Source organism: Biomphalaria glabrata, chromosome 7, assembly GCF_947242115.1.
Source record: "Biomphalaria glabrata chromosome 7, xgBioGlab47.1, whole genome shotgun sequence".
Classification (NCBI taxonomy): domain Eukaryota; kingdom Metazoa; phylum Mollusca; class Gastropoda; family Planorbidae; genus Biomphalaria; species Biomphalaria glabrata.
Genome location: NC_074717.1, coordinates 35,819,895 through 35,843,752, shown reverse-complemented (window position 1 = coordinate 35,843,752; position 23,858 = coordinate 35,819,895). Strand labels below are relative to the sequence as shown.

Here is a 23,858-nt window from a genome sequence, read left to right as displayed (position 1 = left end):
TCTAAAAGTGGAATAGCCGCTATTAGTTTTGTGTGGTGTGTCTGTCCGTCCATCCGTCCCATTTAGATCTCAAAAATCTAGAAAATAAATTGACAAGTTCTGAGATAATGGCTAATTTATTAGTTTCTGAAAGGAAAAGTTTCTTTTTTTAAATTAACTATGCAAGAAATGTAAAAACCAACAACACCATTTTTACAACTATACGAAATTAAAATAAATAAAGAAGACTATTTGTAAGGAAGACTACTCTACCACTTCATCATAACTATAACACATTTAGGCAAACGGTTTTGACTTTCAAAAAAAAGTTTGACAAAAATTTAATTAATAAAGTATTTTCTACATTTTAAAGACTTACATTGTAAATAAAATTATTACTATGAAAAGAGAAAGAATCTATATTGCATGCTTAGAAGTCGAATATAATTTAAAATGACAATTAATGAACAGTGTTTCATATATGTAAAATGCAACGTACTATTCCTAATATACATACACATATTTAAAGTTCACCTTTCAGACCATGAGGTCTGTGGGGCAGGTGACGTAAAGGTCATCTGCTTCTGTGGCCCACAGTTAACAAGAGTGTTATGTGGCCAGCGCAACAACCAACCGCCTTTACATTTCTCCAAATTATGTCAGGTACTTAATAGAACTAGGTGAACCAAGAGGCAAAATAAAAATCTCGAAATTGAATATCCGCCTTCAGCAGGATTCGAGCCTGGAACTATCTGGTTTGAAAGCCAAGCGCTTTACCACTGAGGCAACGCGGCTGCTACTTAGACATTTAACCAAAGGAAACAGTTTCTTTCTTGAGACTTTGAATGAGAGATTAATCCATTACAAAACAATTAAATCAATTAGAGAATCATTCAATAACAACAGTTAGGCCAGGCTCACATTGAACTGTCTTCATAACTATCATTTTATTAAATACATTTGTGTAACAAGTAAAGTTTCCCTTTAAGACATAGTGATCTATAGGGCAGATTTAAAGGTCATCTGATTCTGTGGCATACGGTTAACGAGGGTGTCATGTGGCCAGCACAATGACCAACCGCATTTACTTTTCACCCAACTAATTTCAGGTACCCATTAGAGCTGGGTGGACTCAAGAGGCGTCCAAATGTCCCGAAATTAAAAATACCAGTCTTCACCAGGATTCGAACCCGGGACCCCCGGTTCAGAAGCCAAGCGCTTGACAACTCAGTCACCGCGCCCCCCAAAAATATCATTAGTATTGTAATAATGAGCTAAAAGTGGTTCTCTAGCACAGCCAACGTAAAGATACTTGAAAGACAATTCTCTTACAGCCTCCCCTCGTCTCGATTTAGACAATGTACATCTGATCTCACTTAACAGTTTTAACTAGCGTGAAGAAGCACTTAGAAAAAAAATGTTATTGTCAAATGGCGGCTTCAGATAAGGTATTCACAATTAGCGCTCGTGATAAAACATATGAGTCCATAAGATAAACTGAGTCACTCATTAAACGGGGATGTCGCAATTATCGACTTTTTTGTTCATCGATAAAATGTGAAGCAGGTTCAAAGAAAAACATTGGAATTGAGCCCGTAATCGAGAAATAATTCTATCTACTTTGATTGCCATGTTTGATCTTTATTCACTCACAGAAGCTAAGAGTACAGTGACTGTCGATTGTTGGCAGATTTGTGCGTCTTACTGGCAGGTAGATTACACGAACGCACAAAAACAATCTAGCTTCTATAAAATAGAGATCAATGAATTGTTTTGTAAAAAGATCTCGGCGTGAACCGAGGCCAATCTTTATAGTAGACCTGACTGAAGACCTGTCACTTGGCGCTGAGTTACTAGTCTCGACTGACCACTCGTTGTTCAGAAGATACTAATGTTTAACACAACAATATATTACTGTATATTACTGTATATTAACGACGGGTTAACGAGGATGTCATGTGACATGCATAATGACTGTTACTGTGTTTATTATCATAATGGGAGGGCTAAATCTAGAATTTCACTCAACTATGCACTAGACCAGTGGTTCCCAAACTTTTTTGTCTCGTAGACCCCTTGCAATTTTTTTTTCTGGTTTTCGGTACACCCCTGCTTAATTAACTTGTATTGCATTTTTGCAAATTCATCAATATTTTTTTTTTAATTCTAACTGAAGGGAGTTGAATATTGAAAAAGTCATTTATTAAAATTTATAGAGATCAATATTTTTATTGATAAAAGTTCATATTTTAACAAAGTAAAATAGCATTACTGGAATCACCAAATACACTGTAAAAGCTTTTTTCATTATCCGTTCCTACGGATATTATGTTTCATATAAGACTTTGTTGTTCTAATTAATTAATTGAATAATTTGTCTTAAATATCATTGTAAAAGTTTTCTCAGCAGTTTCTTATGTATTTCTTGATCTTTCACGTATGGCTCAAATATTGGGTTGGCAGAACTGTTTTCAATAACAGAAGGTGGCGAAGGCGAGTAACTGGCGCCTAAACCAGCAAGCTTCGATCAGAAATGTCTCATTAGCCTTGGCTTGCTACCCACCTAGCAGAAGGTGGCGAAGGCGAGTAACTGGCGCCTAAACCAGCAAGCTTCGATCAGAAATGTCTCATTAGCCTTGGCTTGCTACCCACCTAGCAGAAGGTGGCGAAGGCGAGTAACTGGCGCCTAAACCAGCAAGCTTCGATCAGAAATGTCTCATTAGCCTTGGCTTTCTACCCACCTAGCAAAAGGTGGCGAAGACGAGTAACTGGCGCCTAAACCAGCAAGCTTCGATCAGAAATGTCTCATTAGCCTTGGCTTGCTACCCACCTAGCAGAAGGGGGCGAAGACGAGTAACTGGCGCCTAAACCAGCAAGCTTCGATCAGAAATGTCTCATTAGCCTTGGCTTGCTACCCACCTAGCAGAAGGTGGAGAAGGCGAGTAACTGATGCCTAAGCCAGTAAGCTTCGATCAGAAATGGCTCATTAGCCCTTGGCTTGCTACCCACCTAACAGAAGGGGGCGAAGGCGAGTAACTGGCGCCTAAACCAGCAAGCTTCGATCAGAAATGGCTCATTAGCCCTTGGCTTGCTACCCACCTAGCAGAAGGGGGCGAAGGCGAGTAACTGGCGCCTAAACCAGCAAGCTTCGATCAGAAATGTCTCATTAGCCTTGGCTTGCTACCCACCTAGCAGAAGGGGGCGAAGGCGAGTAACTGGCGCCTAAGCCAGTAAGCTTCGATCAGAAATGGCTCATTAGCCCTTGGCTTGCTACCCACCTAGCAGAAGGGGGCGAAGGCGAGTAACTGATGCCTAAACCAGCAAGCTTAGATCAGAAATGGCTCATTAGCCTTGGCTTGCTACCTACCTAGCAGAAGGGGGCGAAGGCGAGTAACTGGCGCCTAAACCAGCAAGCTTAGATCAGAAACGGCTCATTAGCCTTTGGCATGCTACCCACCTAACAGAAGGGGCGAAGGCGAGTAACTGTCACCTAAACCAGTAAGCTTCGATCAAAAATGGCTCATTAGCCCTTGGCTTGCTACCCACCTAGCAGAAATTCAGTACATTTGGAAAAGGAAACATTGATTGTATTGGAAAACATTTCCATTTGTTCAATAACATCTCCTCAAAGCTGGAGCTACTGACTAGTACCTCCATTTCACAAATATGTAAGACTTCACTGATATTATTTCTGAACAAAAAAATTATGTCAATATTAGTATTGGAAATGTTTTTCAATAAAATCAATGTTTCCTTTTCCAAATGTACTGAACTATCTACAAGCCCCTAGATGTAGGCCAACTTCCATGTAATCACTTCCCCTCAGACCTTCTCAATAGGGCAGATGGTGTGAAATGTTGTGTGTCCGAAATTATTTTTTTTTGGGGGGGGGGGGGAAGAAAGTAAAGGCGATTGATTGTTATCCCAAACCGCCTATATAAGTGTTGCCCTGGATGGATGATCGTTTAAATTATATTTGCATTGCAATGAATGTTTTGTTATTTGAGTTTTGAAATAAAAAATTCAATTACAAATTAGCGACTTTGTTTCAACAAGCTTTTACTAAATATACATTTAACTGTTGGTATCTTTTGCTATAGATTAATATATGTTGCTACTGTTAATTATAGAGAAATATAACACTCTCTTAATCGAGTTTTCCAGTTACTAAGCTAAAGTTGAAGAGGACATGTAGACTCCAGTTTCAATTTCTTATGATACAGAATACATAAAACACTTTCTAACGTCAACAAACTGACCTATACAATGAGCTTCCGGTATCTTCCTGCTGGCCATTCCCTGATATATGGGTACCCATACCTACCAAACAGTCGAGTACCTCTGTAATGAGATTAAAGAGATTATAACTAGATCCTAAAACCTGTACACATAGGATTATCCGGCGACAGGAGGACGTGTCTTGCTTTTTACAAAGCTTATATCACCTCACTCTATATCTGTCTGTATGTCTGTCTGTCTGGAACAAACTTTGTACACGTTATTACTACAACATTTCTCGGATCAAGCTGAAATTGTGAAAAAAAATAAATTTACCCGACAAAACAAGAATCAATGAAAAAAAAATTAACCAATTAGGTATTTAACTATGGGTAATTAACTATGTTGTTTGGTTATCTCCAACAAGGGAAAGAAATAGTACTTGATTGATATGGTGGTATAAGCTGAATAACTTCCCTTTATAGAAGTCACCGTTATTTACAGCATTTCGATATTGGGATTTTTTTGCTTATGTACTTGGTGTAAGGCCATCGATTACAATTATCTTTCTAAAGGACAAAAGAGATAACAAGACTTTACAAAGTCTTACATATTGTATCGTGCAGTTCTACAGTTTTGTTGGTCAGACTACTGTGAAAATCCGCATCATCTTTGATTTATATGCAATTTAGTAGTTTTAAAAGTTTACTCTTTTGTTTGGCTCTGCATTGTAAAGCTTTGTGCTCAGTATTTCTTCTTATCTTCGCGTGTCGTGGAGGTCAATAGTAACACTGCGTACACGATGTTGTTTGTTTTGTCAAATGTTTGACATGTTTACTGTGTTCTGTGTTCCTTCAGAGTTGAAGATAATCTACTTCCTAGTTCAAACCTCCCGCAGGACGACGAGGGAGGGCAGCGAGCAGGGTATGAGCAATTGACCATTGAGAAGTCCGAACGACAGTCCAACGTGCATATAGCACGTCCAGGAGGCCAATAATAGCAACCTCCCAAAACAAGAGTCACGTTTGTAAGAGTGAACTGCATAATACAACAACAAAGTCTATACTACTGAACAATGACTACTTATTATACAATCCAAACATATCTGAAAGGATACTATTTTCAGAATGTTATATTTATAATATCGTTGGTTGTCTCATTTCATTGACTAGGATAAAAACATATAATATTACTTGATTTCAACATGTCAATAAGTATTAGATGAGCATTACTTATTTTTTAAACTGAGAAAACCATAGACGTAGTATATTAAAAGTTGTAATTAATATATGAATGAAATCAACAATACTGATACTAATAAATTAGCTAACATTGTATTCAGGGAGTGATTTTATAATTATTTTATGTTGAATCCGAAGGCACGTAACTCATGAAATATGAATTTTAAGTATTGGTAATTGATAACAAGAACAAATAGAAAACTTAAAAAAAAAACATTTGACTTTATTTGACATTTTTACGACAAACTAAATACAGCTTATAGACAGGCTCGGTGGCTGAGTGGTAAAACGCTTGGCTTCCGAACCGTGGGGGGCCTGCGTTCGAGTCCTGTTGAGGACTGAGTTCACTCCCCTCGACCCCCCCCCCCTTTGCGAGAATCCTATAAGCGAATGAATAAATCTACTACACTTTTAAATGTTTGATTGATAGGACTGTAGATAAAGACTTAGAAGACAATGCGCACGATCTTTCCTAACATTAATTTATTCAATTCTTCGATGAAGCGTAACGACTCGAAGACGTATTACCCGTTAGAGAAAAACATTTCTTGTTCTCGAAAACGGCTCTAATGAATTTTTTTAGAAATTTGACAGTTGGTGTATATTGTTTGGAAATGAATTACTAGCTTTTCAGCCACTCCCGGAAAAACTCTACTCTTTTCATTTTAAGTTGTAGGCCTAATATAGAGGCATTGTCTTTTTAACAAATGTATTTTTTTTTCTTGTTATCTTTAAAATCTTTGTATTATAAACTTGTTATATGCCTTGGTAATAGGTAAAGACCGAAATAAGTTTTTGTAATACATTTAAATACACCCAGGAGCTCTTCTATTTTCCCATGTTCTTAAGTAGAAACAAAAGAATGTTGAAATCTATAATGAACTGTGTTCTTTTAGATGTTGCCCAACAGCAGGTTAAGACAAAAGAAGTAAGAGACTTGGGTTTTTGACACATCGGCAATGTTCGAGTCCAATCGATTTGTCGAGCCTTTGTATCGACTCTCTCAATGGGGGCATAAACAATAGAATGTAAGAATGTGCATATCAATTGTCTCGCTAATTCAGGGGTGGGCAATAACGCTCCGCGGGCCACATGCTGCCCACCAGAATTTTAAGCGGCCCGCTGACACCTATATACATCAGACGTGCCCACAGATTATACCTGTAAAAATTGCATATATATTAAAAAAAAAATAATTTTAATTATCTATAGATTCCTATCACTTATACAGTTTCAGAGGATATATCCTCAATCAATTTATGACTTGAAAGAAAAATTACACTCAATTCTTCTGCGAGAATTTTATGAGTGCCAGAAGCTATATTTCCACACTTTAAAAAAGTTTGAAGCTAAACTTTGAAATTCTTTGGATCCACTTACATCTGTGAGGAAGTATGTCGATGATTACTGATTGTAATTTGACAGCAGTAACAGGGATAACAACTTTTAAGCTAGTTCCACAGTCCGGATATTATCTACGCTTGTAAACAGCCAAATGAAAAAATAAAGTTTCCCTTTTAGACATTGCAATCTAGAGTTATTTTATGATGATGTTTAAGTCATATGTTTCTATGGCTAACGATAAACAAGCAGGCTATCATGTGGCCATCACGATCGACGCCTTTATTTTCTCCAATTAAGGTCAGGTTGAGTTGGGATGATCCAGGAGCGCCTTAAAAATCTCGAATTTTCAAATCCCAGTGTTCATCGACATTCGAATCCACGACCCCAGGTTCGGAATACCGCTGCTTAACCACCAGCCACAGCGCCCCCGTAAACATTAAGTACAACTGTACATTTGTGGGGAAAAGTTCTGATGTAAAAAGACAATAATAAAATACAAACAACATTCATAAAGTTAAATTGTAATTCCTCAACCGGGAGAGTAAAGAAAAATCAAAATGTATGAAATACAGTATACATGAAAATTAAAAGATATTTAGCTAGCGTATTTTTCTAAGTTGTAAGAACATATTTTATATATAAATAAATATGCGGCCCCCCATTCTAATTTATTTTTATGCGGCCCTCAGTAGAAAAAGGTTGCCCACCCCTGTCTAATTTAATACGTCACATTCATAGATCGTGAAAAATTTTATGCAATCAATAGCAATCAATTTATTGTAGGCATGTAAAAAACATCTATAGGATTAGTGATTAATCAATTGTACAAAAGCTGTATTAGAAATGTTTAGGTTTTCTTCTGTTTCTTAAATAGTTCAGTCCATATGGGTTAATGTTGTTGCTTTTCTTTTAACCGGTCATTTCTGCAATTACATTTCTTTAAATATTGAAAAGACCAATTTTGAATAAAGTCTTCGTTAAGTAAGTATAGATAGACAGACAGACAGTTAGATAGACTGACAGACAAACAGACAGACAGAAAGATAGATAGATAGATAGATAGATAGATAGATAGATAGATAGACAGTAATGAATTTTTCATTTCTCCATTGATTATTTAAAATATCACATTATTTACTTTATTAAAAGGTCAGCTAAATCAAAAGATCAGCTGTTCTCTGAAATAACTAAGATGACTGCTGTATGCAAATTCATTGCCTTTCTCGTACTGACCATGGTCATAAAGACATTTGGACTTTACAACGCCGCTCGATTCAAACCTGCAATACAGAGTAGTACCTTCGATAATTGCTTCGCCTTCCTGGGAGTGGATGCCAACTATAACCCGTATATGGGCAACGGACATTGTCATCACACTTTGTGTGAGGTAATCCCATGGTGGATGGTGGATTTGCGAGGTCAATTTGTGATTGAGAAAATACAACTAACAAATAGGTAAATATACTAAGCAATTTTTTTTAAAATCGTTTAAATGTTTCTTTATTATATTATCTATAAAAGTTCCGCTTTCAGACCTTGTAGTCTAGAACGCATCATCTGTTTCTGTGGCCTATTGTTAACGATGGTGTCGTGGCCGGCACAACTTTTCCCCAACTAATGGCAGGTACCCAGTAAAGCTGGTTGGACTCAGAGGGGCCCTAAGATCCCGAAATTAAAAAATCCCTGACTTCACTAGGATTTGAACCGAAGCGCTTTACCTCTTAGCCACCGGGCCTCCTTTATGTATGTCATTCTTTAGTTTTACATTCCATTGTGTTCAAGTTGTTTCAACACACCCTAAGGGTAAAAAACAACACAAAATAAAAAGACGATGTCTCCTGTACGAAGCTGATTATTTCACCGTAAGAGCAATTATTTTGCGTATAATATGACAAAATTTTAAATTTGGACTAAACTATATATGGCTCCTTCTGTCTTGGAAGACAATGGATGCGCCCAGATGAGTCACTGGTTTTAGTTACTTTCTGAGATGGGGCAGAATCTAGAGTGACTGATCAAGCCAATTCTGGAGCGGCAGACTTTGCCACAGTTCGTGCATGTATATGCATCTGTCCTAGGACTAGTTGACAGGGCAACTTTCTTTTTCTTTCTCTTGACTGAGGCAGCTTTGTTTCTTTTGCACTCGGGGAAGTTCATACCATCACGTACAGTCTGCCTCCATGCTGTCCGGTCTTGGGCTATCTCCTCCCACATACTTTGGTCGATGCCCGTTGCTGTCATGTCTCGCTTGCAGACATCTCTGTAGGTTAGTCTTGGACGGCCCTTGGGTCTGACTCCCTCTGCAAGCTCAGCGTATAGGATGTCTTTAGGGATTCTACCATCTGGCATGCAAGTGACATGACCGAGCCATCGTAGTCTTCTCTTTTGAAGGAAAGCATAGATGATGTGCCTATTGGCCCGTTGCGAAACGTCCTGGTTGGTGACACGATCCCACCAAGAGTTGCACAGTATGCATTGCAGGCAGCGTAAGTAGAAGCTATTTAACCTGTGTACTTGACGCATGTAAGTTGCCCAGCCTTCACTGCCATAAGTTGTATGCTCAAAAGGCAGGTATAGTAGATCAGGATTTTTGAATTTTGCCATTTCTGCAGAAGCCTTTCTATTTTTTTTGTCAGCTCAGTGTCTAAATCTAGGTTGCTGGCTATTGTTGTTCCCAAGTATGTGAATTCCTGCACCAGGATTTCGGACTTGGAAAGACGTATTGTAGAGTTTAACTCTAGACAAACAGCTGCCAAAGCATTCACAAGCCTCTGCAATACTTCTTGTGAATTAGATATCAGTGCGGCATCAAACAGCAGTTCCCTAATCAAGATACGCCGTTTCTTAGCTTTAGCTTAAAGGCATGCCAGGTTAAATAACTTTCTATCCGATCTACTGTGGATCTACTGTGGATATATACTCCATCTACCAGGTATTTAAAAGCGTTGGTTAGTACAACTGAAAGGAAGATGCGGAATAGTGTTGGAGCCAGAACACATCCATGTTTTACTCCGTTCTTGTCGGAGAATGGCCTAGAATGCGAACTGTCAAACTGTACGATGCCTTGCATATTTTCATTAAAAGCTGACACTAGTTTCCGTAGTTTGTTTGGACAGTCAATTTTCTCTAATACGGAAAATAAGCCTGCTCTGTTGACAAGATCAAACGCCTTGGTCAAGTCAATAAAAGCTATTCTTCTTCTTCTTCTTCTTCTAGCCAGCTTTATTGCTGCTGAGCTGTGAGCTCTTTTGCAGACTGTGCCAAGGAAAAAAAGTGTGCTGTTTTATTCAGCTGTTCAGCACTGCCGTAAAGGGTGTTGGTTATGTTGGGCTGTAGTGGAAGTAGGGTCTGCCTAAGGTGGATTAGGGAGGGGCATTCAAAGAGGATATGGTTTACGGTTTCAAAGGGGTGGGCGCAATGTCTGCAAAGGGGTAGTTGTGTGGAGTTTATTTTGTTCAGGTGGTAATTTAATAGTGGTGTGTGTCCTGTTCTTAGTTGGAAGATTGTAGATTGTTCTTTGCGGGGGAGGAAGTTAATACTGTCAATAAAAGCTATAAAGAGGGACTGATTTTGTTCTCTGCTTTTCTCCTGTAGCTGCCGCAGGGAGAAGATCATATCTGTTGTGGATCTACCGGCCCAAAAGCCACACTGCGATTATGGGTTAACTCGTTCTGCCAAGATCTGCAGCCACTTCAGTATTACTCTGGCATAAGCCTTCCCAACTATACTGAGAAGTGAGAAGCCTCTATAACTTTTACAATTGGATCGGTCGCCTTTATTTTCTGTAAACTGTTACTATGTTAGCATTATTCCATTTCCGGGGGGATTATTCCTTGCTCCAAGCAAAAACTTAGCAGTTCATGGAGTGGCTTGATTAGGGCATGCTTTCCAGCCTAAATGGCTTCTGCGGGAATACCATCTCTTCCAAGTGCTTTCCCGCGTGCAAGCATGTCAATGGCTGTGCTCAGTTCCTTTACAGAGGGTGTTTTGTCTAATTCTCCCAAACCTGTAAGTGCTTAGACAAAGCAGTTGGCAAGATGGCCTTTTCAATCTGGTAAAGTTCTGCATAGCCCTCTACCCATCGCTACATTTGCAGTGCACGATCACTAATGATTGAGCCATCTTTTGACTTGAGCGGGGCACACTTGCTTTTTCCAAAGGTTTGTCATAGCCAGGGGGTGTCAATGGGGATAAGCTCCCATTGTCTATAAAATACTTCTAAAGTCACGCATCTCAGATAGCCTCTGACTACTAAGTACTTACTACTCGTGTGGCTTAGATACTAAGTCCGGCGAAACTGCTTTTACTAACAGGTGGATACCTGGCGCCACAAAACAAGGAGCTTTGGGCAGATGGAGCTCGTCAGTCTAGTAAGGCAATTTATCTAGGAGAGAAGTACTCTGACTTTAAACCCCCGCTGCTTTGCGGTAATAAGGCTTCAGGAGATAACCTCGAGGAAAAGCCCCTTAGGCGGCGAGAGTATCAACTATGAAATTTCCCCCTGCAGCTTCTGCAACAGAGTTGGTGCCAAATGTAATGCGATGCGTTCCTTTGGATCACATCAGCAAGGTCGAGAGAGGGATCATGACGCATGGGCCACACATGACCCCTTTATCCAAAGCCCAGGAATGCGCCCCGGAGAGGAAACTCTGGTGCTACTGCAAAGCGGCTAAAACAACACGGGAGACAACAGTTACGTGCTATAAGTCCAACTTGATTGGCGTAATGTATGGACGCAACGGGTTGTCTCAGACGGTGGGAGAGGTCTTCGCGCCTCACTGATCAGCTACCGCCAACCTGGGCAGCCCAAAGACTAGGTGCTGATCCGCCACAGCCTGCTGTAATGGATGCTTAGAGCTTAGTTTAAAACGACAAGTAGTCTGAAAACTTGCACCAAGCAACAAAAGGAGAAAATGAAAAAGAAAATTCCTATCATGTGACTGGCTACATTGAACGTCAGGACAATGTTTCCTGGTCTCACAGATGTCCTACGGCAGGAAGACGACTATACTATACTATTAAAAAAGGACCTTTTGAATAATGTTGTACTTGAAAAATATTCTAATATGAATTTATAGGCCCTTAATACATTGTAAATAAAACCGATTTGTTCCTTGAAAAGATTAGATACCCAACATAGTTAGATTTTGGCTTTGAGGATAGCCGCCGAAAAAAAAAAATTCGATAAATAGTATTCAAGAAAATTAAAGTATAAATTGTGAGTTATAGCCCAAATTTATTTAACTAGAAAAATATCAGATTGAGTAAAGGTTGGTAAAAGGCGACTATGAATACACTATTTAAATTTAGAACTCATCTCAATCGTGACTCATATACTGAAAAATTTCGTTTGAATTCTAACTTTTCCAATGCAAAGTCGTTCTTTAAATAATTATGATAAATTCATGTGAAATTACATAAACTCTGTCTGGAAATAGGAGGGGCGATAGAGTGAAAACGATTAATCCACCCTCCTTTAATAATTTCTGCTAAAGATTGCATTTGGCATTAAAGAATAGGGGTGGGTGTGACAAGTCGGATTAAAGTATTGGCCGTTTTGGGTGTCTAGGGGATTTTTATGGTTTGAGAATCCTTACTTGCACATATAAACTACAAGCACAGCGTTATAATGCAGGCAACGAATGCTGTATTTAGATGTAAAATATGTACAGTTTATTATACAAAATAAGATAATGAAAGGTGAAATGCTGTACAGTTGCTAGTATGGGATCTAGCTTATTTACATATATAAGACTATCATCATCAGATATTGGAACCAAGTGGTCATTAGGCTGGTTGCTTAGCTTTCGGTCCTGTGCTGCACTGGTGAGACTGGTGTGGCTGGTACTGATGCTGTCTGCTGGTGGGCTGGCGAAGTGGATCCAGGCTTCGTGTGCAGTCCAACTTGTATGGTTGCAGAGCTAAGCTGCGTCTACCAATCAGTTAAGCCAGTGACGAGTCTGTGGCTAGCGTTGTTACTTGGACTCTTGAAGGATGAGTAGGTCTGATGTCTACAGATCTGGTGCCAGCAAATCTGCTATCAGCTTTAGGTTGCTAAGATTTCAGGCGGATGTAGCCTATAGATAAAAGCTGCAACGATATGATGTATGCGTCGGTTTAGCCATAATGATAACACTGGGAGGTAGATGCCTTTCCGTGAAGGACATCTTCAGACTGATGTATAGAAACTATAAGCTAGTTTCATAATTGTTAAAGGGGCATAACAAATGAATATAGTGTCCCATCAAGGGAGATAACAATAATAATGGGACTCCCATAAAGGGAAATAACAAACAGTAGTAAGTGATATATGATAAGTAATACAGGTGACGTTCACCAATCACGGTGAGTAGCAAGTACATGCATCACTAAGATAAATGAGATGAAAGGGGAAGGGGAGATCAACGTCTGATACTCGCCCGTGCTCTCACCTAAGTAAACATAGAGCATAAGTAAATACATACTCAGTAATAAGACATGTTTACATAAGTGTCTTGATAATTCCCTGCCAAGGAATTAATCAATAATAATATATTGAAGGCTCGTGCTGAGCGCTAATATATCAGAGTCAAATTAATGATAGTTAAAGAGCTAAATACATCTGGTAAGAATTGGTAATAAATTCTGGTCCAAATGGCTTGAACATTTAGCCATAAAGGTCATGATATAAAATATAAGTATACAGTAATCTACTTACATCATCCATGATAAGAATGCACAAATATATACACAAATAATGTAGTAATAAATGCACAAATATATATATATATTACTAAGTAAAATGGTTCTCAAGCACTTTACTAAGTTACATACCACCAATCCAAGTGAAATAAGGGAATGAAAATAGTCTAGAGCTCAAGCAAGAGATAGATGTGCTCCCTGTGGGCTCTCCAGCGTGAATGAGATCGGACGATGAAGTTTGTCCATATACACGTGGATAGAAAGGGGGGGGGGTGAGTGGCGGGAGATAAGTGCAAAGGTGGTCTAGACTATCTGGCGTCTTTGACAAAGAGATCCTCGCTTGACCGTGACGGCGTTTCCGGGAGATAGACATTGCGCGAAGGCGCGAGTTGAAAGTCCAGGAAATCATCCCAGGTGGTCAGGTGGATTATGAAGGGGAGATTATCAGAGCTCGGCACATCAAGGGAGATTATATTATGATAATGGCTAGTGCTAGACGAACAGCGTTGCCCGAGGCGTTGAGTTGAATGGGCACTTTGAAGTGACCAGCCGCTCCCGGAAGGGGGGGAGGGGGTCAACGGATGTTTGCCACGATAGATGGAGGGAGTGTACTCTTGTCAAGAGTCTAGTGTGACACGTGTCAAAGCGGGGATAGTAAAATGTGACATCGATGCCAAAGGGGTGGGGTTGGATTGGAGGGGTGGTAGCTGTGTTTTTAGCGCTTGATTGGCTAAATTAATAAAATTGATGATTAATAGCGAGTAAATAAATTAATTAAATGCTTAGACCTGAGTGATATCTTGAGTGAGCTAAAACGGTTCGTCACAGTGGGGCGACTCGATATAAGAATTTAATTTATAGTATATATCATGGGCGTAGCCAGGGGGGGGGTTCTTGGGGTTCAAACCCCCCCCCCCCCGAATTGAAATCCCCCCCCCCAGTCGGAATTTAGTGACTGATTTTTTGCTTTGATTTTGTTTATTTTAGGTGAGATTTTAATACTAAACCATCACTTGCCCTAGCACAACCAAAGGGGTTTTGAGTTTAAAACCCCCTACCAGGGGGGTTCGAGTTTAAAAACCCCTACCAGGGGGGTTCGAGTTTAAAAACCCCTACCAGGGGGGTTCGAGTTTAAAACCCCTACCAGAGCTGTTCGAGTTTAAAAACCCCTACCAGAGGGGTTCGAGTTTAAAAACCCCTACCAGGGGGGTTCGAGTTAAAAAACCCCTACCAGGGGGGTTCGAGTTTAAAACCCCTACCAGAGCGGTTCGAGTTTAAAAACCCCTACTAGGGGTTTTGAGTTTAAAACCCCCTACCAGGGATTTTGAGTTTTAAACCCCCTACCTGGGGTTTTTGCAGTTAACTCCCACTCTTCTATAAAACAAAACAAAAAAAAATGCAAACGAAAATCCCCTAATTCCAAGAGCACAGTAAGGAAGATTTTGATTTTAAAACCCCGTCTAAAATTTACGATAAAACCCCTCTTTAATATAAAAAAAAGCTATTTACGCACTCAAAATGTTATGAGCGTAGCTAAATGGGTTTCGACTCAGTTTTGAAGGAAAAAAATACCTCTATTTAATAATTTAAAAAAAGCAAATTATACACTAAAAATGTTATGAATGTAGTCTATGGGGTTTTGAGTTTAAACTCCCCTCCAGTGGAGTTTGAAGCTAAAAAGTACCTCTTCAATATAAATAAAAGAAAATTACTCACTCTAAAATCTATGAGCGTAGTCAAAGGGGTTTTGAGTTTAAACCCCCCGCCATCTTCAGTGTAAGAAAAAAAGCAAATTACGCACTCAAAATGCTATGAGCGTTGCCGAATGGGGTTTTGAGTTTAAACCCCCATTCAGAGGGGTTTGGTGCTAAAAATACATCTTCAATATAAAAAAAAAGCAAATTACACACTAAAATTATTTGAGCGTAGCCAAGCCAATCGGGGGTTTTGAGTTTCTTCTACAGATGGCTTTTTTTTTTAAAGTTGAAAACCCCTCCAGATGGTTTTGAGTTTAAACCACCCTACAGAGCATTTTGAGGTGGAAAACCCCCAACAGAAGATTTTGACGATAAAACTTCTTTTTTCGATATAAAATCTAAAGTAAACTACAGTCACTTAATTCCAAGAGCGTATTCAAGAGAGGTTACACATTTTTACCAGTGGCAGGGCTCCATTAATAAACTGCAGTGAATAGTCATCTACCGAAATTGAAAAACACTAAATATAACTCAACAAAGATGGCTAAGACAGATTTCAGTAGTCGGTTATAGAGATCGGATCCAAATCAAGTAAATCCTATGTAGAACTGGGGGTCCACCCCTTAGTAAGATTGTGAGAGAACGACGCATGAGGTTTGCGGGACATGTTCTCCGACAAAATGAATTACGCATAAGAAGAGTTGCAATGATATCCTAGTACAACTTGACGCCACTCATTCATGGAGGTCCTCATGGTAGGTGGGAAGAGGCTTCAGACATTACCAGTGACAGATTTTTATGGAAACTGCTTGACGTCAAATGCTCCGAACGGCGTGGGAGGATCTAAGTCAGTAAGAATAGCACATTAGGTTTTTGAAATAAAACTTTTTAATAGCATTAAAATGGACTGTAGATACCTCAGAATATGCATTTTGTTGGTTTTCAATACCAGAAATAGTGCTTGGCGGCGGGGCTTCCCCCCGCGCTAGGGGAGCTCCTAGCGCTCCCCCAGACCCCTTTGCTAATAATGGCGGGGAGTTCACAATTTTATGGAAACAGCTTGATGGCAAATGCGCCGAACGACGAGGGAGGGTCTAAGTCAGTAAGAATAGCACATTAGGTTTTTTAAATAGAACTTTTTAATAGCATTAAAATGGACTGTAGATACCTCAGAATATGCATTTTGTTGGCTTTCAATACCAGAAATAGTGCTTGGCGGCGGGGCTTCCCCCCGCGCTAGGGGAGCTCCTAGCGCTCCCCCAGACCCCTTTGCTAATAATGGCGGGGAGTCCACAATTTTATGGAAACAGCTTGATGGCAAATGCGCCGAACGACGAGGGAGGGTCTAAGTCAGTAAGAATAGCACATTAGGTTTTTTAAATAGAACTTTTTAATAGCATTAAAATGGACTGTAGATACCTCAGAATATGCATTTTGTTGGCTTTCAATACCAGAAATAGTGCTTGGCGGCGGGGCTTCCCCCCGCGCTAGGGGAGCTCCTAGCGCTCCCCCAGACCCCTTTGCTAATAGTGGCGGGGAGTTCACAATTTTATGGGATCAGCTTGATGGCAAATGCGCCGAACGACGAGGGAGGGTCTAAGTCAGTAAGAATAGCACATTAGGTTTTTTAAATAGAACTTTTTAATAGCAGGAAAATGCACTGTAGATACCTCAGAATATGCATTTTGTTGGTTTTCAATATCAGAAATAGTGCTTGGCGGCGGGGCTTCGCCCCGCGCTGGGGGAGCTCCTAGCGCTCCCCCAGACCCCTTTGCTAGTAATGTCGGGGAATCTACAATTTTTTCACTAACTCACGGAAGAACCTATTCTAGGGCATAATAAACGTCTTCCGAAAGAATGAAGGGTCAGAATGTAATAAAGATTATGTACACACACACACACACACATAAATACATATAATTTTTTTTTCGCCCGGGGGGGGGGGGGGGTCGGGGGGGGGGGAGAAAAAAATTTACCCCCCCAAAACCCCCCCCCCCCCCCCGAAAAAAAAATCCTGGCTACGCCCATGGTATATATAGATTATATTACTGACATATTTTTTTAATTTCGTAATTTCTTAACTATAATACAAAAAAAAAGTATTGGTTTGTCCCATGGGGAAAATGCGAATGCATGTATTGCCCCTCCCAACTGGTACAACCCTTTTTCATTTAAATTTACTAATGATACAATTTGAGATTAGATTGTGGTACGACATAATATACAATGGGTCACATATCAATACGTAGTTTATATTATATAGATATTCAACTAATTTTGTTCACAAACTATGATTCTCCACAAAAATAGGACCGCCCCTCAGCACTCAGAGGCCTAGAGTGGGGAGGGCAGTACATGCAATCGTTCCCCCCCCCCCCCACCCCACCGAATCGGCCAAAATACCAGAAAGGGAGCGACATAATATAAAATGTATATATTAATTCAACTAATTTTGTTCACAAACTATGATTTCTCCATAAAAACGGACCGGCTTCCCCCACTCAAAGGGTTTAGGTGGGAAGGGCAGAAGAGGTATTCTCCTCCCCCCCCCCCCCCACACCAATCGGCAAACAGGGAACGACATAATATAAAGATCGGTTAAAATATAAGTAACACGTTTTAATTATATAGATTATTATTGATTCTGTTAGCAAGCTGTGATTTCTACAAATAAATTGGACCGCCCCCCCCCACTCGAAAGTGTATGGAGGGGGGGCGGGATTGATACCATCGCCCCCTCCAGATCCCACCAAATCGGCCAACATACTAGAGGGGGGACGAAATAATATAAAAATAGGTTGAAATATAATAATTAATATATATTTTTAACATAAGTAATAAATTTATATACAAATAGTGTGAATTCTATAATAAAATTCGCCCGTCCCCCCCTTCGGGGGGTGGGTCGGCCGAGTGGGGGGGGGGCGATCGCCCCTACCGCCCCCCCCTGGATTCGCCAGTGACTCACACTAACTCATTCTCAAACTCACTGTCACACTCACACTAACTCATTTTCAAACTTACTGTCACACTCACACTAACTCATTTTCAAACTCACTGTCACACTCACACTAACTCATTCCCAAACTCACTTTCATATTCCCATACACACACACTCTCTCTCTCTCTTATTTCTTCTCATCTCATCTCTGTCTGTGGTCCCTGTTAGAGCATAGGTCAACATGTATTCCTGGGTCGTCCCCTCTTCCTCTTTCCTTTGTTTTGTAGGATGCAGACTTGTAAAGGGTGTATCTCCAGCGCCTCTGAAGGTTATCTAGTTCAATGGGGTGCTGCTTTGTTCTTTGCCACTTATTCATTCTCACTCTGATTTAAATAACACCAATACAATTTCACTCATGCCTTTAATTGAGTTTAAACTGTTGTATATTAATTATGCAAAGTATCTGTTTTCAAAGATGTTTTAGTGTGAGCTTGTGTTTCAACTTCTTGGCCGGAATATCACGTAAGGGACTCCAACAAGATTGTTGACCTTTCTTCTCTTAGTGTTTCTTGGTTTCAGTGTATTGACTATGAACAATTATTACTATTAGATAATCAGACCTCTTTCATCATTAAGTTGGTTTTGAAATTATAAATCAACTTGGATCTGGTTTTTAATTAACATTTACATTTTTTCGCTTGCTCTTCTATAGACAAGATACGACGTATTTTGCAAACCTTTTAAGAAACTTTGATATCGATATATTCGAACAAGACCCAAGACAACTTGCCAACTTTCCAAACGTAACTGGCCAAGTCTGCTACCATCAAACTGATCCTTTGGGTGCTAGCACATTCAACTTTACTTGTTCTGTTCCAATCGTTGGCAGGTTTGTGCGTCTTGTTATGAGGTAATTGATTTTCATTTATATTATAACAATAATTCGAAAATTTAGAAAAACAGAATTCAATCTGGATACGTACACACAGCTGGAACCGTACTATCTTTATATATACTTCTCTTCTTCCCTCAAGAGTTTGGACGAGAAGGAAAGGAAAGATCACTCTCTTATTTCTGCGGATAGTCACCCCACAAAAAAAAACAAGAGGGGGAGGGGAGAACAAGTGGGTATTCACAAATCGATACGGATGGCTGCGCGCTGGACTGTCAAACCCTGACAGCTCCCATCCCCCTTCGTCTAGAGACAGGTTTGGACTAGGAAGTAAACTATCGTCAACTCTAAAGGAACATCTGAAACATGTAAAACATTTTACGAACAAACATTTTACAAACACTAAACAGCAGCGGCAGACTTAACCATTGTGACCACGAAGTCATGGAAAGAGAACAAGTAATCTACTATGTATATTTACAGGTCACTAAATAGCAGGGCTGGACTAAACCATTGTGGGGCCCTATTCGAAGCGGACAATAAGTGAAATTTAAGAGTTTGTATTATAAAATAAATTCGTCTATGCATTTAGTCATCTATCTCTATATATAATTCTCTTGTTCGCTCAAGAGTTTGGACGAGAAGAAGAAGTAAAGGAAAGATCACTCTTTTATTTCTCCAAATAGAGTTATCCCACGAACTTAACGAGCCTTGCTTGTAGCGAAGTCATACAGTATATCAAAAAAAAAAATTATTTCGTACATAAATCACGCTCAATAGCAAGAATTAACAAATGTTTCTATCTATCTACAAGAATTGTTGAACTAAAGTAATTCTTCATTAGTTTGAGGTGCGAGAAGCTTCTTTCACCAGTTTCCAAAATTATGGATAATACCGTTTTTTTTTATCGCGCGTAGGTTTGGCATTTTCCTTATTGAATGACACCCCAAAATGACATTTTTTGTATATATATTTCAGGACATTCGTATGAGTTTTCTCAAGATTTTAATAATTTTCTTGTATTTCCAGGACTTTTTCGTATATTTTGCAATATGAGGAGACTTTAAGGAGCTCCTTGTAAATGAACAGTAGGCCGCGGGAAATCTGTTATAAGTTATACAATGGTTTAATTTTATAATTTATACACCTAGAATTAGCGCGGGTCCTATGAAAGTGCGGGGCCCAATGCGTTCACCTAAGGCCGGCCCTGCAAAATAGCGGCGTAGCCGCCGGTCGACTAGTTAAGTAGATGTTGTCTGGTCGGGTCTATTCAAGCTCTTTAATTGAACTTATGTCTGCGAATTCGTTTTAATTGCTTTGTGTTGTTGTCATGTGATGACCTCGGGATTGTGGTTTTGGTGCGGCGTAATGCCTACCAATAGCCTCTTTCTCGTCTGTCTAGGGGAAAAGGCTTGCTCTGTAGAGGGAATAGTTGTAGACACATTGCTGAAAGATAAACAAGGAAGACAATTGTTTAAAATGAAAAGAAATAAAACACTGAAGAACTTAAATAATAATAATAATAATAATCTTTATTATCCGTAAGGAAATTTGTCTTACAATTTGTGCATTACACCAAACAAAAAATATTATAGCTATAAGAAACCAAAGTGTACATTCACACCAGCCTCACTCATAATTTACATGTGACAAAGTTTATACCAGATTGTTCTTATTTAATGATTTGATTGCCAGGGGAACAAAAGAGTGTTTGTGTCTGTTTGTCTTTGCTATCGGTGTCTTGTATCTCTTTTGTGATGGTAAAATCACAAAATCCTGACACAAAGGGTGATTCTTTATTTCGAGAATCTTGTTAGCTTTTGATAAAAAATGCTAGATTCAAGAATAGACTGGGATGGACAGGAAATCAAACGTGTCACAGCAAGAAATAGAGAGAGAAATCGTGTGTGTGTGTCAGTGAAGGTAGATTGTTTTTGTTCAGCGAACATCCCTGTTAAAATAGTGCACCTGTAATACTCGGTCATGCTCAGTGGTCAATGGTCCAGTCGTTTTGTTCTGGGAAAAACTTTGATGCAGTCTTTAGGTGCTAAGCTAATTCAGTCAGAATTTGAACTCTTTACGAAGCTTTTCTTTCTAAATTTCGACGCCGTTGTACATTTTAGATAATCTTTGGTTATTTTTTTTTTAACTTACAACTAAATCGAAGTTTCTATAAAAAAATCTTAAAAAAAACAACAACACACATTTTAATCAGTATTTGATTTTTAATGAGTTAATCAATGGAAAATAGATTTTATAACGAGCCATTGATTCTTTTATCCATTGTGTCCATTGTGTCCTTAGATGCCAAAACTAATGCACGAATCTATGAGTGCCTGCGTCGTTAGCGAAGTCTATGTCCTTTTTAAAAAACTTACCTTCTTTGAAGTTTTTCAGTTACAAATGGTCTATTTTTATGAAAAACTACTTGCTTAGTTAATTTAAAAAATTAAATGGTTCACTTTCGGAAAGAAATAAAGTAGCCGTTGCCAGTGACGTCACAAGGGGGAGGCCGGGGGGGGAGTGAGGGCTAACACGCAACAGAGGATGACACTCAAGTGGGAAAAAATGCACTTTTCCAAAATGCAACTTTTAAAAATAAAAATTGCTACCTCGAATGGCTCTCACATGTTTGTATCAACATTTCCCAAACCTTTTAAATTGAATTCTATTTGACTTGGAGGCCTAATCGTCCTTTTATTAAAAAAATAATATGTTGTAGACGCCGTAGCATTGGTTACTGAGGCTCAGAAATGTAGAAAAAACGCTTTATTCGTCATTTCATGTATACATTTAATGGTATTTCAAAGTAATGCTATGTCGTATACAAAATCCAACTTGTTTACGATATGGGAACCCGTATTTTATGACATCCTCGATGGCTACAAGAAAGAGAAATGGTTATAAGATACATCCTAGTCTTATATCCGTCTCGATGTTGAGGAATTCCACCGTCTGTTGTGACACGACAGATTGATATGCTTTAGGCACGTCGCTGAATCTGGACTAATTGTTGGCTAATTGTTGAGAGATGCCTTATTCTCTTGCTATTTTCCAGAGTGACTCCAAGAGACGTTATCAAACTTTTTTTAAATCTACAAAACTGATCAATATCCTTTGTTGGTATTCCAGGCTTTGCTCGACAATGTTTCGCAGGGCATAAACCTGTTCAGTGCTTGCTTTGCCATTTCGGAAGCAGCTGAGAAACACTAGTAGGCTATAATTTAAAGCCTTTCCCTTAAGGAGCTCTTAAATACTCTCTAATACAAAATATGTTCAACTCAAGGTTTCTCAACTCTTTAATTGCACATTTTTCATTTATGTAATAACTTTTAATAAATTGTCAAAAACAACGAATTTTTACAATAGAATCAAAAACAATTTTCGGGTGTTACCAACTTATTAATTATTTTACAATTTTAGTGTTCAACAAACAGAAACAAAATACACAAGAGTTTTTTATTTTATTTTTTTTAGTGGAGATTACTTTTTCCGGGGGGGGGGGGGAGGGGGACTCCCGTGCTTACCGCACCAGGTGACACCAACCCTAGTGACGCCACTGGCCGTTGTATCAGAAAGTTCTAAAATATCATGATGTCCTATTTTAATGTTCTTTTCTAGTTTTTTAGATGTAAACGGGACGGACGGACCACACGAAACTAATAGCGGCTATTCCATTTTGGGGTGCTGTTAAGTAAAGTAAACATCCTTGACACTTTATCTAGAAAAAGACTAAGAACATTATGTACTAAGGGTACATGTGCCACCAGTTTGTATGAAACGAAGGCTGCAGTTATTTGTAGGGGGAAAGAAATAAAGTAACTCTATTAATTTAAATAAGAGAACGAATGACTTTGAATTTTTAGAGTTAAATAAATCTAACGTTAATTCGATAACCCTAATATATTTATGTAGTAATTATAGACCAGAAGAGATTTGTAGATAGATTGATGAAAACATTTGACATCTTTTATGTTTACACAGTATACATGTTAGAGCAGCGGTTCTCAACCTTTTATGCTCGGCGACCCCTTTTTACAATCCCCCACTTAGCCGAGACCCCCCCCCCCGCACACACACAGCAATTGAAGAATAGACAATAACAATCCATTTTTTCAATGGTCTTTGGCGATCCCTGTCAAATCGTCAATCGACCCCCAAGGGAGTCGCGACCCACAGGTTGAGAACCCCTGTGTTAGAGTATAACATTTTTCAGTTCTTTCACTATTTTATAAAAAAAATGTGTTTTTTTTTCAGGCTAGGCTCTTGCAACTTCTTACACACGTGTGAGATGGAGGTATTTGTTAGTGGCTCTAGTAAGGAGGAGATTGACTTTAAAAGACAAATAAACATGGCACTGACCGGCACACCGATGGCTACATTAATAACCAGTGATTATTTTTTGTGTGCCCAGGCATGTCTGAGTCGTAGGTCAACTGACTTCTGCACTGCATTTAACTGGATCACATCAACAAGGTCATGTCAACTTTTCAGTGTCAACCCATTTCTTGATTTGTCTGCGAACCTGATCTCTGACCCTGGGACATATTTCAGTGTTCAAAGCACGTGAATAAATGCTTATTTACAAAGCTATATCGGTCTTTCTTTCTTTCTGTCTGTTTGTTTGGTAAAAAGTTTGTACAAGTTATTTTTCCCACACCCATTCTCGGATCAAGTTGAAACATTGAACAATTATTCAGTGGAGTAGACAAAACATCATCATCATCTTTCCTTTGAGTTCCTTGTGGAACATAGGGCCTCAGCAAAACACGCCACTCTCCATAGTCTCTTGCTAGTTTTTAATGGCTTCCCAGCTCTTTCATGTCCTTTATCTAGTACACTTCCTCGTCACGTTTTTTTTTTTT

The 23,858-nt window shown here is 39.1% G+C and overlaps 1 protein-coding gene across 1 annotated transcript; it reads left to right on the top strand.

Moving 5' to 3' along the window:
- Window positions 1–7,669: 7,669 nt before the first annotated feature.
- LOC106074901 (uncharacterized) lies at window positions 7,670–23,563 on the top strand. Its single transcript, XM_056034372.1, has 4 exons — window positions 7,670–7,763; window positions 7,932–8,237; window positions 18,814–19,011; window positions 23,251–23,563. Exons 2-4 carry the CDS (start codon window positions 7,975–7,977, stop codon window positions 23,561–23,563), a joined length of 774 nt encoding a protein of 257 aa, XP_055890347.1. The 5' UTR covers window positions 7,670–7,763; window positions 7,932–7,974.
- The last annotated feature ends 295 nt before the right edge of the window (window positions 23,564–23,858 follow it).

Bases quoted from the DNA above. Each gene is read 5' to 3' on its own strand.
- LOC106074901 (XM_056034372.1), top strand. From the start codon at position 7,975: ATGACTGCTGTATGCAAATTCATTGCCTTTCTCGTACTGACCATGGTC. The intron at 8,238-18,813 runs GTAAATATACTA...GCTCTTCTATAG, and splicing joins AAAATACAACTAACAAATAG to ACAAGATACGACGTATTTTG. The intron at 19,012-23,250 runs GTAATTGATTTT...TTTTTTTTTCAG, and splicing joins TTTGTGCGTCTTGTTATGAG to GCTAGGCTCTTGCAACTTCT.